A 17,677-nucleotide genomic window follows, 5' to 3' on the forward strand; every position below is an offset into this window, starting at 1 on the left:
GATTTATGACTATGGTTTCTTTCATAACTGAAGATAAATTATACATCAAATTAAATTTAAAAAGTATTGTCATGTATAGAGGCTGACATCATGGGTAGTCAAATAATATGTTTAATAAAAAATAATTAAACTTCCATTTGCTCTATCGAACATCATAGAAAGTAATTTAATAAATTACAAATGACTTTTTAAGACGTTTGCTCAACTACAGAAAGCAAATTCAGACTACACAAAACACAACTGGTAAATATTGCAAATGTCCAAAAGAAAAATTGGACTAAGACTTGAATCATGAAACCTGAAACAAAGGCTATAAATACAAGGCAGTAACAGCTATAATTCTTTTAGTAACTACCAACACATATGTGAATATCCTTTCAACTGCAATTTTAGTATTATGTAATTCTACTGATTTTTTTTCCTTATAACCCTTGACTTTACACAACCATATGTGCATTTTTTTTCCCTTAACTGATAACTGGATTTTTCCCCAATCAACACTAAATAGAAGTGTCTTAAAACCTAAGAGAATGTTTAAAGTTAATATTAGCCTTAATGCTTCGAAAACTGTAATTGCCTTATTACATACAAAAAGAATTACTAGGATGTTAACCAAATTCATTTGACCATAATTAGGAAAATAGTTTATCTCATAAATTTGATATAAATTAGATTTTAGTGACAAGATCTAGAGATTTTTTGCCTTTTTTTTTTTATTGGGGAAAGAAAGGAATAAAGATCATGTGGGTAGAACTAAAGGGAAGAAGACAAATATGGATGGTACTGAAATACTCCACTGGCAAACTAAGTTAACTGTGTTTGAAAAACTTTGGCTATCTCATAGGTGTATTCTAGTTAAACAAAAGTGCAATACTGCAAAGGGAAGATACTAAATATGTAATATATCATTTCCATGATGAAGAATTGCTACCCACTTCTCCTGCATGGGCATTATAGTGACTATTGCTAAGACACTGCATAAAGGACTATCAATTCAAAGTACTATTTTGGGAAAATACAAAATCAATACAATCCCAATGGTACTTATATAATTTTGTAAATACATATAACACTGTCTCTCTAATAAGGGGTTAGTTATTTTACATACAGAAACATAATTTACTGGTAAAGGTCTTGGAAAACCTAATACAATTGCTTAATTCGTGACAAAGCAACAGTTCTGTCAAAACATACTGAAAGTTATTTTTTCTGTAGGAGAGAATCGGGGTGCTTTTCCCCCCTAAATTTATCCCCTTGCAAAAGTTACCACTGACTTATTTGAGTACCAGAAAAATGCTAACATTTATCTCTCCATAGAATGTAAATATTTTTATGTCTAATTCAGTTCTCATTGTTTTAAATGTATACGAAGGTGAACCCGGACCTCTACCGTGTCAGAATAATAGCAGCTTTAGCAGGAGAAATTGTATTACAAATCAATTATCAGACAAATTTTACATGGTAAAGGGTTTTCAGAAATTGAACAGAAGCCTTGGGCTTCATTTTTGTGGTTTACAGGTATAACTTGTACATCTTTTTGAGATTATTTAAAGTGCACTTCAAAATGGGCAACTCAGTATATTTAATATAAACTGATAACCCAACACTGATTCTGGGCAACATTCAGTCTGCTTATACCTAGAAACTCAAAATGAATTTAGATGATCTGCATATTACTTTACCACTATTTGTTAATTTTGGAATATTTCCATGACATAAAACACAAATAGAAATCTACACAAATAAAGCAAACAATTTCTTTTACATGAAGTATACTGTGTTGAAAGTTCTTTTCAGTGGCATTTCATGAGTTTGCCTTTTCTGAACCCTGGAAACAGACATTACTCATCTGAGACATAATTATTTCTAATAGGAGGCCAAACTTTGAAAAGTTTAAACTAAGTATGTCTATAGGGTGCCAAAGTCACTTGACACAGGATTATTTTATGACTTAATTTTACTGATATCTGAGTTAAGTTCAGCAAAAAGCAAGTCATATTTCTTGCCAGATTAACATGATATATAGGATGTCTTTAAAAAATCCCTGAAAACAAGTACAGAATTAGAAACGAATGTAAACATCCTAAACTAACTCAGCTGAGGTAACAGGTAGCCAGTTAAATTGGCTGATTGGGAAACTTATTTCTTCTTTAAAACATACTTGTACCTGAATTGGAAACATCAGCAGTGCATCACAACACTAGAGCATTTTCATGTAATTAAAGCAATGGATGGTGATGTAGATTCTACAGCTTTCATGATATTCATTAGCTGCCCAAATTATTGTTGAGTTTTGATCTGTAAATTATAGATGTCAAGGAGGCTGTAAAACTGTATTCAAATTTAATCAGTAATATGCTTAAAGTATTCTGTGTTCACTGCAAATATATTAAATATACAACTCTTATTTAGCATAATTTTCATAAAATTAACCCCCACCAAAATTATAATGCCTTTTGTTGTAATTTTACACCTTTATGTATTTGATAGTACATACGAGTTCAGAAACTTATGAATCTTAAGAAATAGTACATGCCAAACGTCTCTGAAAGCAGTTTGCACTTCTAAACAAATAACTGAAATGTTCGGTCAGTAAGTTTTTGATGCACTCAACACTGGGGTATTTACAATTAATAATTAAAGAAAAAAATCCAAAATCAGTTCATAATTTAATGTAGAGTCTGGGAATCAGTCTTCATTACTAGAATCTGAATCCTCGGATGATGATGATGTACTATCAGAGCCCGATGAAGCATCAGCTTTCTCTGAACCCTCATCTGTGCTGTTTTCATTGAGAGGACTTGGTTCAGTACCCACTTTGTCTTCCTGATCTCTAACTCTGGAATCTTCTTCCTTTACTTCTACAGACTTAGATGAGCCTAAGTCGCTGTTTTTGTTTTTCTGTACATCAAAAGTATTGGACTGGGACAAAGTTGGAATATGAAGATTAAGGCCTGGAGTGAGAAGCATCCCTGGGTAAAGTATGTTAGATAGTAATAGTGGGTTAAGAGCTAATGGGTTGGCAGCTGCAGCTGTATTTAATGCAGCAGTAGAGGATGTTGAAGGAGAACTCGACACAGAGTTTTCTCCACGATGCTCTGAACTTTGGCTCTCTGTCCTTTCTTTTTTTCCTTCTAGCTCCTTAGAGTCATTTCCCTTTTTCTCTTCTGTCCCAGATTCTGTAGGCTTTGTCAGGAGTCCTCCCATGCCCAACAGATTTGGTAATCCAGCCATTCCTGACAGTAGCACGGGGAACATAGCAGCCACGTTTTTAGCTTCTCCTCCAGAGGAAAGGCCAGCAGGCATTCCCATCAGCCCTGCAGTTACTTGCAGTGACTGCAAGTTTTGTAGGTTTTGTTGTAAGGCCTGAAGAGTTGTGAGATCCACACCTGGAAGTAATCCACTGGCTAACAAACGATTGCCTGAAACACTGGTGGCAGATGCAGCTGCTGCTACTGTGGCCTTCGCGACTCCACTTTTAGGCCGTCTCCCCCGCCTGCTCACTTCCTCTCTCACAATGGGACCAGTGAGTATACGTTCATACATGCTTTCTGGAAGAAATCCCTGGAAGTAACATATATTCATGAATAGTAGCTACATAAAACAAAATAGCTATTAGCTCATCATGTAAATACCCTATTAAATATAGGTAATTATTTGTAAATTGATTCTGTATTGATATAGCTCTTCCACTTTCCATTTTATCATAGGATAATGGAGTAGAAAGAGGCTGTTAGCCTTCCTCCATATTGTGAGACATAGGTATGTAGAATAGTTCTAGAAAACATAAGGTCCAAAGAAATTTTTTCATGGGTCTTCTATAACCCTTACATGTTTCATATCAGCACTTGTTCTAGAAGACCAAAGAAGTGGCCCCCTTCTCATTGGGAAGAACAATAAAGAAAGGATAGGGGAAGTGAAAGGTGAAGGTTAGATGAGATGCTTCCCATGGATTTTTCGACTGTCATTTTGGGAATAAGGGAGATAGAGCCAAGATGAAAAAGATACTTAAAAGAGAGAAAGATCACCTGACTCAGAACAGCAGTAACACCTGCAGACTGGGAACCACAGAGTCCAGTAAAAGGATGAGCAAACTATGCTACTTTCATGTAATTCTCCCATGATTTTCTGGTTCATGGAATATTTTATTAATTCTTTTTTTTTTTTTTTTTTTTTTTTTTTGAGACAAAGTCTTGCTTTGTTGCCCGGGCTAGAGTGAGTGCCGTGGCATCAGCCTAGCTCACAGCAACCTCAAACTCCTGGGCTTAAGCGATCCTCCTGCCTCAGCCTCCCGAGTAGCTGGGACTACAGGCATATGCCACCATGCCCAGCTAATTTTTTTCTATATATATTTTAGTTGGCCAGGTAATTTTCTTTCTATTTTTAGTAGAGACGGGGTCTCGCTCTTGCTCAGGCTGGTCTCGAACTCCTGACCTCGAGTGATCCACCCGCCTCAGCCTCCCAGAGTGCTAGGATTACAGGCGTGAGCCACCGCACCCGGCCCTTTATTAATTCTTAACGTAAAACTCGATCTAAGATATAACTGAATGGCATCTAATTTTTTAAATCATGTACGAGTTAGTATTTATGAAATACTCACAGACTGCTTAACAACATCTCCCCATTCAGGAGCTACTCCATATTCTGAATTTTCTTTTAGAAATCTACATAAATCTTTCAAAGGGGGAGCAAATGCACCTCCAACCTATAAATGAAAAAATAGATTGTTAAATACTCAAAACACTATTAAATAGGAAACTATTTCTTGCTTTTATTCTGTGTTCTATAATTTCTTTAAAATACATACTTTTTGAACCACCTTCAACCATCTTTATGATATTAAAAAGGACCACCACAACCCATATGGATATCGATATACTATATAAACATGTGTTAATGTAAATTTTAAATGTTTTGAGTCCAATAACCAGAATATTAAACTGAATAACTACCATTTACTGTGTACTTCCTATGTTGGATAGGCAGCATAGCCTAGTTAAGAGTACACTCTGTGGAGTCAGACTTACCAGCTATGTGAATTCGAGCAAATCAGTAAATACCTTAGAGTCTCAGTTTTCTGATCTGTAAAATGGGTATAACGACAATACTTCCCTCATAGGGTTTTATTAAGATAATGTGAGACGATTCAAGTGCCTTAGCATAATGCCTGGCACATAATAAATATAAGTTATTCTTATATGCCAAGTATTGTGCTGAGGATTTTATGTGTATAACTTATTTTAGTTCTTACTACATCCTTCTTAGATAATATTATTTCTGTTTTTCAAAGGAAGGAACTGAGACTCAGAGAATTTATGTAATTTGCCTAAAGTCAGCTAATAAATGTTAGGGTCAGGATTCAAACCCCGGTCTCAAAAACCCATATTCTTATCTATTATGTATACAGACACCCTGAAGTACTTTGTATATGAAAAGTGATAAAACCAACCAATCATAAGTAAATTAAAAAAATAAAAGACACTACATATGATAATTAGTATGACATTGAGACAAAATATTATTTTGAAGTTTAAATTAAGACTATGATATTTGGACAAATCATTTACATTTACCAATTTAATGTCCCTTTGGAATCTAAAGAATGTCTTAATTCCTTCTTCCATACCCCATTAAATCAATTAATACTATATCTTGATAGGATATAGATGGCGTTTAATATGGTCAGTTATATTACCTGCAAATATTCTTATCTAGTATTCTTATATTCTTTACTTAGTCTCTGTAATTTCTGTTGCCTTCTCCTTTTTATTATCTCCTTCATTAAGCTTCAATTTAAACTGGAGGCCCCCTTGGGGGTTTATGAGAATTTAATAGGTAGATTCTTTTCCTTAGTAACTCATCAATCCGTAAGCCTCTACCCTACAGATTCAAGACAATAAAGAACCCTAACAAATTAAGGGAAATGAACAGGCCCCTTATGAAGTTACAATAATTAAAAATAAAATTTAGAATGTTTAATTTCAAACCTAACAAGTAAAAATCCAAAACTGTTTCATTTCCTTAAAACTGGCTAAGACAAATTCATTCATGCTATTTAGTAAGAACTTTTGGTGTAAGATCAAGTGCAAAGATTTGTAACACAATCTGTGCCAGCACAAAATTTAAGTAAAATGCTGCTAAAATGTCACTTTGTTCTTTCTCTAAGGCATCTATGTTATCACTTTAAAATGCTAACAAAAGCTGAATAAGCTCTCTCTGGAAATTAGCATTAATTTTAAACAGTTGGTGTATACAATATTAAAACTGCTATTTTAAAAACAGTTTTCTTGGCCAGGCACAGTGGCTCATGCCTGTGATCCCAGCACTTTGGGAGGACGGGCAGGAGGGTCACTTGAGGCCAGGAGTTCAAGACCAGCCCGGTCAACATAGTGAGACTTTGTCTCTACAAAAAAAAAAAAAAAAATTGGCTGCACATGATGGTGCACTCCTGTAGTCCCAGCTACTCAGGAGGTTGAGGCAGGAGGATCCCTTGAGCCCAAGAGTTTGAGGGTGCAGTGAGCTATGATCGTCCCTCTGTAATCCAGCCAGGGCAACAGAGCAATACCCTGTCCCTTTAAAAAAAAAAAAAAGTTTTCTTCTAATTCTAATATACCTTGTGAGAAATTCAAATATTTTTATGTATTTTTATCCTACCAATGAGGACATTTAACAGAGAGTAAATCAGAACCAAGGAATTAACATGATCTATGTAAGGTATGAATTTAGTTTGTGAGCAAAAGAACTCAGTGAGAAATTTGATGTTTGTATTGAAGCCAGTTGTTCTTTCTTATTCACTTACTTACTCATGAGAATAACAGTGTGTCAAAAATATACATTTGCAAAATGGTGTCACAAGTCTTCTGTTCTGTACTTTGTGAGGTAAAAGAGATAGATACCAATCCAAATGTAAAAAGACTGGAGGAAACAAATGTTGAGCCATATCTGGTTCAAAAAGAGACTTCAGAAAAACCTCAACCCTTACAATTTATCCATCAGTAAAACAAGAAGATAAGCACAAAAGTGCCATTAGTCTACAAGTTACCTTTGTTTAAGATATTTTATTTTCATCTACCAGAAAATTATGTAATACACTGATTTTGACATATTACATAAAGTGACAAGAAACTTTAAGGCCATCTCGTGGAAAAATCCAGCAATAAATATATAAATTTATGATGGCTATGATAGCTCCATAGATGAGAGTTTCTCAGCCTTTGTACCTTTTGGATTGGTACTGATGTGTGTGGGGCGGTGTCCTGTTGTAGGAAGTGTAGCAGCATCTCTGGCTTCTACCCACCAGATGCCAGCAGCATTCCCTCCCAATCACCTCCCCACCCTGCTGAGTTGTGGCTACCAAAAATGTTTCCAAACATTGCCAAATGTCCCCTGATGGGCAAAATCACCTCTGATGAGAACCACTGCCTTGGGTACAGTGCTGTTGTGCAAAGGTACAACAATATGCAATGGCACTGCTTAGACACAGATATGTTAAGTGATTTATTTCATTTAATGGTTTAGACAATGATGTGGGATTTTAAATTATAAGGCATAAAATTATAGTCCACCTCTTTCCCCACAAATCTGCTAGAGTCAACCCCATTTCCAGGTCTGTTAGAAAATACTCCTGCATAATGAAATAGTGTTCTAGAGATCTCTTAAATATGGCTCAATATAAAAGATTAACAACAAACATGTAATTACCTTTCTAGCATTTCTTCTGTTAATCAGTTGAACACGCTCTTCTCCAGTGAGACTATTAATATCTAATTTGTTGGGGTTTCTGCAACGATGCCTTTTTGTTTGGGCCTTCCCTCATGAAGCTGCATTCTCTAAAATATATAGACAAAGAAAACGTCTTTAAAATCTTTGTGCAAAATTACTCAAAATATTACAAATGAGCCTATCCAAATAATTTAATCCTACATTATATAGAAGTTATTTACACTTTAGTTTTTTACACTTTAAAATATTTAAATTTTTAGGTTTGATGCAATTCTGATCAAAATACCAATGTCATTTTCCACAGAATTAGAAAAAACATGGATGGGCATGCTTGTAGTTTTGACTCAGGTGGTGCAAAGGCAATTTATTGTGACCAAAGCATTTGTGCTCCCATGATATTCTGAAATAAAAAATAAATAAATAAAAAATAAAAATACAGTAATGAGGCATTCAAAAAAAAAAAAAAAGAAAGGAAGGAAGAAAGAAAAAAAGAAAGAAAAGAAGAAAAAAAGAAAAGAAAAAGAAAAAACAATCCTAAAATTCACATGGAACTGAAAGACCACAAATAACCAAAGCAATCCTAAACAAAAAGAATAATCTAGAGGTATCACCTTACCCAACTTCAAATTATACTACAAGGTGATAGTAACCAAAAGATCATGGTACTGGTGAAAAGTAGACACATAGAACAATGGAACGAAAATAGAGAACCTGGAAATAAAACCATACACCTACAACCAACTGATCTTTGACAAAGCAGAGAAAAACAAACAATGGCGAAAGGATATCCTATTCAATAAGCGGTGCTGGGAAAATTACGTAAACTCATGAAGAAGAATACAACTGCATCCTTCTCTCTCACTATGCATAAAAATGAACTCTAGATGAATTAAAGACTTAAAACTGTCCTTGACATTGACCTAGAATAAAGAATTTATGACTAAGACCCCAAAGGCAAATGCCACAAAAGCAAAAATAAATAAATGGGACTTAAACTAAAAAGCTTTCACACAGCAAAAGAAATAATCAACAGTAAACAACCTACAGAATGGGAGAAAATATTCACAAGCTATATATCTGACAAAGGGCTCATATCCAGAATCTATAAGGAACTCAAACAAATCAAGAAAAAAACAACTCTATTAAAAAGTGGCCAAAAGACATGAACAGACACTTTTCAAAAGAAAAAGGAAAAAACAGCCAAAAAACATGAAAAAATGCTCAATATGACTAATCATCAGGGAAATATAAATCAAAACCATAATGAGATACCCCTTTACTCCGTGAGAGTGGCCATTAATAAAAAGTAAAAAAACAATAGCTGTTGGCAAGGATGCAGTAAAAAGAGAATGCTTATACACCGTTGGTGGGAATGTAAATACAAGGTCTATGGAAAACAGTATAGAGATTTCCCAAAGAACTAAAAGTAGATCTACCATTCAATCCAGCAAAAATCTCATCTCACTACTGGGGATTTACCAAAAGGAGAAGTCATTTTATAAAAAGGACACCTGCACTCATATGTTTATCGCAATGCAATTCACAACTGCAAAGATATGGAGGACACCCAAGTGCCCATTGACTGAGATAAGTGGATAAAGAAAATGTGGTATATACACACCATGGAAAACTACTGAGCCTTGAAAAGGAATTAAATAATGTCTTTTGCAACAACTTGGCTAGAACTGGAGGCCATTATCCTGAGTGAAATAACCCAGGAACAAAAAACCAAACACTACATGTTTGGTCATAAGTGGGAGCTAAGCAATGGGTATCCATGGTCATACAAAGTGACATAATTGACATTGGAGACTCAGAAGTGGGAGGATGGGAGGGGTGCAAGATGAAAAATCACCTACTGGGTACAATGTACACTACTCAGGTGACAGGTACATTAAAAGCCTAGACTTCACTATACAATTGATCCATGTAACAAAAATCCATTTGTACCTGCTAAATCTATTAAAATAAAATCTAAAAAAATATTTAAACTTTAAATATCTTAATAAGAAGTATTGCATAAATCTTTTCTTCAAATTATGCATTTAAAAAATTATTCAAGGCCATCACAATGATGGCTCTATATGGAAGTAGTGTCCTTCCATCGGCTCTTGACGAGCAAGATTTTGTTAGTCTTTTTTCTTAAAAGACCATCATATTCCTAGAGTGATACCTGAAGGGGTTACCAATGATATCGGAGCTGTTTCTTTACTTTCTCTTCTGGTAAGTTTCTTTACTTACTGTATAGTTATTTTTCCTCTGATAAGTTTCACCAGTAGGTAATTTTTCATCCTGCACCCTCTCCTAGCCTCCCCCTTCTGAGTCTCTAATGTCCATTATGTCACTTCGTATGACCATGCATACCCACTGCTTAGCTCCCACTTATAAGTGAGAACATGTGGTGTTTGTTTTTTTGTTCCTGGTTATTTCACTTAGGATAATTGCCTCCAGTTCCAAGTTGTTGCAAAAGACATTATTTAATTCCTTTTCAAGGCTGAGTAGTATTCCATGATATATAGACCAATTTTCTTTCTTTTTTTTTTTTTTTTTTTGAGACAGAGTCTCACTCTGTTGCCCAGGCTAGAGTGCCGTGGTGTCAGCTTAGCTCACAGCAACCTCAAACTCCTGGGCTCAAGCAATCCTCCTGCCTCAGCCTCCCAAGTAGTTGGGACTACAGGCATGTGCCACCATGCCTGGCTAATTTTTTTTATATATATTTTTAGCTGTCCATATAATTTCTTTCTATTTTTAGTAGAGACAGGGTCTCGCTCTTGCTCAGGCTGGTCTCGAACTCCTGAGCTCAAACAATCCACGTGCCTCAGCCTTCCAGAGTGCTAGGATTACAGGTGTGAGCCACCACGCCCGGCCTACCAATTTTCTTTATCCACGTATAAGACTTTCTCTGTGCTGTGACAATTTATAATTTATTCTAGTGGCCTTCATTTCTCTTCATCTCACTACTTGTTTTTATCATTTTTTCTCATGTAATCCTCACAATACTAAAAGGTATTCTTATTTTACAAATGGGGAATCAAGGCTCAGATTGGTTATCCTCCTCAAGGTCATACAGTTAACACACAGCAGAGCCAAATTAAGAACTCATAGCTGGGAAACACTCTTTCCAACAAACCACGCTACTAATCTGTACTACTGTTAAGAAAGCAGTGCTTAATGTTTGCAGCTATTTTCAACCAATCAGAAGATTTCAAGAAACTCTTCAATATGACATAAGAGTCCTGCCACAGCCTGAACCTATTCTGCTCACCTTTTCTATTGATTTGCTATTACCCACTCATTCCTCCACGTTCTCTGGAATGTCAGATTTATTCCATTTTATGAATATGCCTTATAGTTATATTCTTTTAACTTTCTTCATAATTCTTTTTTTAAATATTTATTTCTTCTAGGAAAATCATGATTAACTACACAATTATTATATAATGGCTAAAATATCCTTCTTTTGTGTTAGCCTGGTCAATGCCCTCTTTTTGCATCCACTAGTAAAATGTCAGCTCTATTTTCTATCTTTCCCCAGATATTTTACTCGGCTTAAGCAGAGTTGTTTTTATATCTGTTCCCATGACACTTTATACACACCTCTATTATACTACATTCTACACCATGTTATAATTATTTAGCTCCAGAGCTGTTACAATAGAGTGTGAGAGCCAAGACATCATTAATGTAAAGTATCCCTGGGAAGGCAGAAAAATTATATATTCTTTAGTAGATGGAACAAATACTGCCCTTTTAAAAAAAGGTTTTCTTAAAATCTTATGATAAAGTTATACAAAACATTATGATAAAAGGTTTATCTGAAGTGAAAATGATGAATGGATATAAAAATTTAATAAAGACTCTTTTGCAGTTAAAAAGAGAAAGGTATGATAATCTTTCCAAGCCTACGGTGTAAGTGTCATGAGGGCAAGAACTTTATATTGTTTACTATTACATCCTCAATCCCTTAAAATAGTAATAGTACATAGTAGTGATGCAATAAAGGTTGACTAGGTAAATGAATGTTATTTTCTAATACGTTAAATTATAGGGTTAAACTAATGATTCTCATTATTTTTAGAATTGAAGTATTTGCTCTGTGATTGCCCATTACATTTAGAGAATACCACTCCCCTCATAAGAGAATTACTTGGCATTTATTTTTTTAATTTAATTTTTTGAGATGAGATCTCGCTGTCACCTAGGCTGGACTGCAGTGGCACAATCATAGCTCACTGAAGCCTTGAATTCCTGGGCAGAAGCGATCCTCCTCCCTCAGCCTCCCAAAGTACTGGGATTCCAGGCCTGAGCCACCATGCCTGGCCCATCTTTTTTAATCAAAAGGAATTAAATAAAAGCTTGAGAATTTGTGGCATCCTTTGAGTAAACTAGGAATATGAAGGGCAACTAAAAGCCAAAACTCAGGCTCTTTGTTTTAGACTATTGGGTTGTTTCCTGGTGACAACACCAGCAATATAAAATACTGCATCTAAATATATTAATATATCATGAAACCCAATCTCTACAAAAAATAGAAAAATTAGCTGGGCTTGGTGGCATGTGCCTGTAGTCCCAGCTACTTAGGAGGCTGAGGCAGGAGGATTGCATGAGCCCAGGAGTTGAAGGCTGCAGTGAGCTATGATCATGCCACAACACTCTAGCCTGGGTGACAGAGTGAGACCCTGTCTAAATTAAAAAAAAAAAAAAGAAAAAGATTTTCATTTTAAAATCATAGATTCAATAAATATTTTCAGGGAGCTGGATACTATTCTGTGTATCAGGAAATACATGCTAGTTCTGGGGATACAAAAGTGAATAAGACATAGTCCTTAAGAAGCCCATAGGGTAGCAGACAGCTTCACTTAGGTTACCTGTTTAATCTTCATAATGGAGGTAGACAGAACAGGCCTGCTAACTTCACTGTGTAGAGGATGTATTTTTACTCTTTTACCTTATAAAGTCAGTGATACCCAAATTTTCATATATTAGCATCTGATAGGAAGGTACTGGAAAATCAAATAGATTTCTAGGAGTAAAAAAGCCATATGCCCATAAGATAGTATTTCAGAGGATAAGGGGAATGCAAATAAAACATAATGATTCTCATCTTTGATTAGTGTAAACTTGTGCGTCGGGAGAGGCATAGGAGGCGTACTCTTAAAGCTTGAAGGAAAGCTTAACGGTACTAGTTTGGACACTGGATTTAAGAGTTTATTTGCTTTGCAGACTTGGACTATTTACTTAAAATTTTAGCGTTTCAATTTCTTTTCTTTTTTTTTTTGAGACAGAGTCTCGCTTTGTTGCCTGGGCTAGAGTGAGTGCCGTGGCGTCAGCCTAGCTCACAGCAACCTCAAACTCCTGGGCTCAAGCGATCCTCCTGCCTCAGCCTCCCAAGTAGCTAGGACTACAGGCATGTGCCACCATGCCCGGCTAATTTTTTGTATATATATGTATATATACACACACACACACAAATAGTTGGCCAGATAATTTCTTCCTATTTTTAGTAGAGACAGGGTCTCACTCTTCCTTAGGTTAGTCTCGAACTCCTGACCTTGAGTGATCCACCCGCCTAGGCCACCCAGAGTGCTAGGATTACAGGTGTGAGCCACCGCGCCCGACCTTCAATTTCTTTTTTTGTAAAATAGTTATAACAGTGCCTCCTAATAAGTAATAAAGTTGTTGTGAGTGTTCATGCATGTTAAGTGCTAAGTATAACGGCAGGCATATAGTTAAGTTTCAATAAATGTTTACTATGATCGTTATTATTTCCACATAAATTTCTTGAGAAAGGATTAAAAGTTTTATACCTTTGCAACCTTCATTGAATCTAACATAGTACTCTATATCAGAGTGATTTTTATTATTAAATAGTTGTTGAATGCACAATGGAAAAATGGAAAATGACACTGTATGATATCATAGAAAAGATAGTAATTATTTTTTCTGCTAATTTTCCTAAATCTTAAGCAGAAAACATATTTAGCATAAGTGGTTGAGAATTTATGCTTCATCATTATAGGTCTGACAAATCACAGAAATAAAATATACCAAGATTTTTAAGGTATCACCTACAGGAATAAAAGCTCCTAAATCTTCCACATAACCTGGGTGCTCCTCAAGCCGTTTTTCCAAATCCTTTCTCTTTGGTGCATCATCTCCTGCAAGTCTTGTCCCATCTTTAAGATTAATAACTGGAACTGGACTTTCCGTATCAGGAATTCCTTGAGGTTGAGCGTAGGATAGTGCTGGATTTATCCCTGTGGAAATCTGTGAGGTGGTTAAGCCTAAAGTAACCTGTAGAAAAACGCCAAATGAAATTTTTATTTCCATGCTTTATCATTCTAATTTTGGTCCAATGGAAAAATTTTTTGAAGAGAATAAAAAAAGTTGTTGCTTAAAATTCTGCCAAATCTTTTAAACTTAAAATTTTCGTAAATCTTGGTCAGTGCTGGATTCTGCTGAGATACAACAGAAAACCATATACTTCTAATTTCTTTATTACTATTATTCTATTAATACTAAATATTCACAAGGAGCAATATGTGTATTTACTAGGACTGAATTTTGGACTCAAGGATCAGTGGTTTTTAAGTACTGCTTTACTTACATGATTAGGTGGTTTACTTTTGTTAAAAAAGAGGATGTCAACACCTTCTACATTCTTCCTCCTTCCTCACCTTTTTTTGACTATAGGCTGGTTGTCTAGTATCACCCCATTGTCACCAAGGGTTGATTGAATGGAAGTACCTGTTAAATTAAAATCATGGAAAGCAATAATGTAAATCTAGTTCTTATACAAACTGAAAGTAATCACTTTCCTAAATATATAGAAATGTTAGTTCTTATTTTATATATCTTTAAATCAAGCAATTCTCAAATTAAAGACATCACCCCCACCTCTCATTTAAAAACTTGAAGAACTGTAATCTAGGCCTCTTTCTACTTCTGCCTTGTCTTCTCAATTTCTTCCCCATGATATTCACACACCTTCTTTTCCTTTGTCTTTTAGAGGAAAAAACATGACTTTCTCTGGTCCAAGACAAACCTTTCCCTCTTCTTTGAACCCATTAATTCCTACGTTTTCTAAAAGCTTGCTTTTAATATTTATCTCTGCTTTTTCTTGTGCCAAAATATCTTTTTTCTACATTAGATTCTTCTTCCAAATGTAAAAGTATGGCCTAACTCAAACAAATAAAAAATAAACTTCAGCCGGGTATGGTGGCTCACGCCTATAATCCTAGACTCTCGGGATATGTGAGACAGGAGGATCATTTGAGGTCGGGAGTTCCAGACCAGCCTGAGCAAGAGCCAGACTCCATCTCTACTAAAAAATAGAAAAAATTAGCCAGATGTGGTGGTGCGTGCCTGTAGTCCCAGCTACTTGGGAGGCTGAGGCAGGAGGATCACTTGCGCCCAGGAGTTTGAGGTTGCTGTGAGCTATGATAATGCCACTGCACTCTAGCCCAGGTAACAGAGTGAGACTCTATCTCAATAAAAACCTAAAAACAAAAAAACCTCATTGACCTTTTTATAACTCCCAAAATTTTGAAAGATTGTTCTCTACTATGTTCCTTTTTTTCAGGAGCAACTCATTTCTCAGTTTCCCATAGTCCATTCCTGCCTCAGCCTACTTAAGGTATTTTCCTTAAGGTTACCAATAACTTTTTAGTTGTCAAAAAGCCCTTCACATGTCAGTAGGCATTCAATAAAAATGTTTATAAGAGATATGAATGAAACAGCTCCACACGTTCATCTTTTCTCCCGAGAAGTATTTTTTAAGTACCTATGTACTAGGCAGTATGATGGTTCAAAGACAAATAAGGCATTGTTCCTTTCCTAAAAGAATATACAATCTTGAATTCTCTTATTAGAAGAAAATATTATCAAGGGTGAGATTCTTGTTTAAAATAGTTTACATGCTTGTAATGAGAAATGCATTTTCAATCATTCAAGGAGAATTTATTTACTGAGCAAGTCCTGTTTATACCTGAATAAGATGTTGTCCTTTGGCTGGCTGTGTAACCATGTGGAAGTCATTTACCTTACTCACATCTTAGTTTCAAAAAAGTTTCGTAATTCACATGGTAAGGAAAAACTAATTATAATAAATAAAAACCATTTTTGCATATATGAAAGTACCATAGGAATGGGACATAACACTATGGAAAAAAGGAAAAGATTTTATTATATTCATATAGTGAATTTTATTATAACCAGATTAACAAAATATCACAGATATTTTTTGATATTATACTGTGGTTGTAGGAGACGCTGGTGGAGGTAGGTGGTTGGGGTAGGGGATGCATGGGACTTTCCTGTGTATTTTTTTGTATCTTCCTGTGAATCTATAATTATCTCAAAACAAAAAGTTATAAAAATTAAAAAAAAAACGCATACGTCAAAGAAAAATAAATGGAAAAGAAACTGCTAGGGGAAAAAAGATATACCTGAAAGTCGCTGTGTACCCCCATCCTCTATTCCACGTTCTTCTTCTCTATGGTTAGTACTATCCTGAATTAGGTATTTTTCATTTCCATGCACATTTTACACTTTTATTCATGTTGATATATAAATCTGAACACTATACAGTTGTTTCTTGGTATGCACGGGGGATTGGTTCTAGGACCCTCATGGATACCAAAATCCAAGGATGATTAAGTCCTTTCTATAAAACGGTATATAGTATTTGCATATAACATATGTACATCCTTCTGTATACTTTAAATCTGCAGACCCAACCCCTGGGCCGCAGACTGGTACTGGTCCATGGCCTGTTAGGAACCAGGCCGCACAGGAGCCGAGCACAGGACGTTAGTGGTGGGCAAGTGAGTGAAGCTTCATCTGTATTTACAGCTGCTCCCCCCATCACTCCCATCACTGGCTGAGCTCCACCTGCTGTCAGATCAGCAGCAGCATGAGATTATCATAGGAGTGCGAACCCTACTGTAAACTGCACGTGCGAGGGATCTAGGTTGTACGCTCCATATGAGAATCTGATGCCTGATGATCTGAGGTGGAGCTGAGGCAGTGATGCTAGCACTGGGGAGTAGTTGCAAATACAGATTATCATTAGCAGAGAGGTTTGACTGCACAGAGACCATAATAAATCAATTGCTTGCAGACTGATATCAGAACCCTATTAGTGAGTGGCAAGCGACAATTAAACTGTGTCTGGTGGCAGGCTTTAAGTCAGAATCTGACACTTATTTAGTCTGTGCATGGCCTACCGACTATTTTATTTACCATTTCCATCTGTGCCTCTTTCCCACCCTGTACTCTTGTCTCAGTCACAGTTTTGGTAAGCCCATAAGCTAACCTTAGCTAAGATGAGTAAAAAACAAATGTCACCGGAGAGCTTCTTTGACCCAATGATGAGACAGCAGGAGACTCTAAGACTGCCAACAAAATGAAAGCTACATTTAAAAGAAAATACCAAGAGTCCTACTTAAATGACAGGCTCACTGCAACAGGTAATTCACATTCTCTAAGCCCGCTTTGTATAATATGGGGTGACTGGCTATCTAATGAAGCCATGAAAACTTCAAAACTGCTTTGCCACATGGAGACCAAGCACCCTGCATTAAAAGAAAAGCCTTGGGAGTTTTTCAAAAGAAAAAAACATGAACATGAAGAACAGAAGCAATTATCGAAGGCCACTACTTCATCAAATATGTCTGCCCTGAGAGCATCATTCTTAGTGGCTACCTGCATTGCTAAAGCTAAGAAGTCCTTTACTCCTGGGGAAGAGCTGATCCTGCTTGCTGCTAAGGACATTGGCCGTGAACTTTTAGGAAAGGGTGCAGTTCAAAAGGTGGCACGTGTTCCTCTTTCAGTTAGCACGATAACTAATGAACTGATGAAATTGCAGAGGCTATTGAGGAGCAATCGTTAGAGAGGACTAATGAGTCACCATGGTACACAATCCAGGTTGACAAGTGTACCACTGTAGACAAGG

At 35.9% G+C, this 17,677-nt stretch overlaps 1 protein-coding gene across 1 annotated transcript; it reads right to left on the minus strand.

Moving 5' to 3' along the window:
- Positions 1 to 2,649: 2,649 nt before the first annotated feature.
- LOC123625488 (chromodomain-helicase-DNA-binding protein 9-like) lies at positions 2,650 to 17,496 on the minus strand. The gene is given in 7 exon segments (XM_045534046.1): positions 2,650 to 3,564; positions 4,601 to 4,705; positions 7,702 to 7,799; positions 7,802 to 7,829; positions 13,795 to 14,016; positions 14,330 to 14,506; positions 17,428 to 17,496. Coding segments are annotated over 7 exon segments (1,575 nt in total). The 3' UTR covers positions 2,650 to 2,688.
- Positions 17,497 to 17,677: the final 181 nt, after the last annotated feature.

The sequence above is a fragment of the Lemur catta genome, chromosome 20 (assembly GCF_020740605.2).
Source record: "Lemur catta isolate mLemCat1 chromosome 20, mLemCat1.pri, whole genome shotgun sequence".
Classification (NCBI taxonomy): domain Eukaryota; kingdom Metazoa; phylum Chordata; class Mammalia; order Primates; family Lemuridae; genus Lemur; species Lemur catta.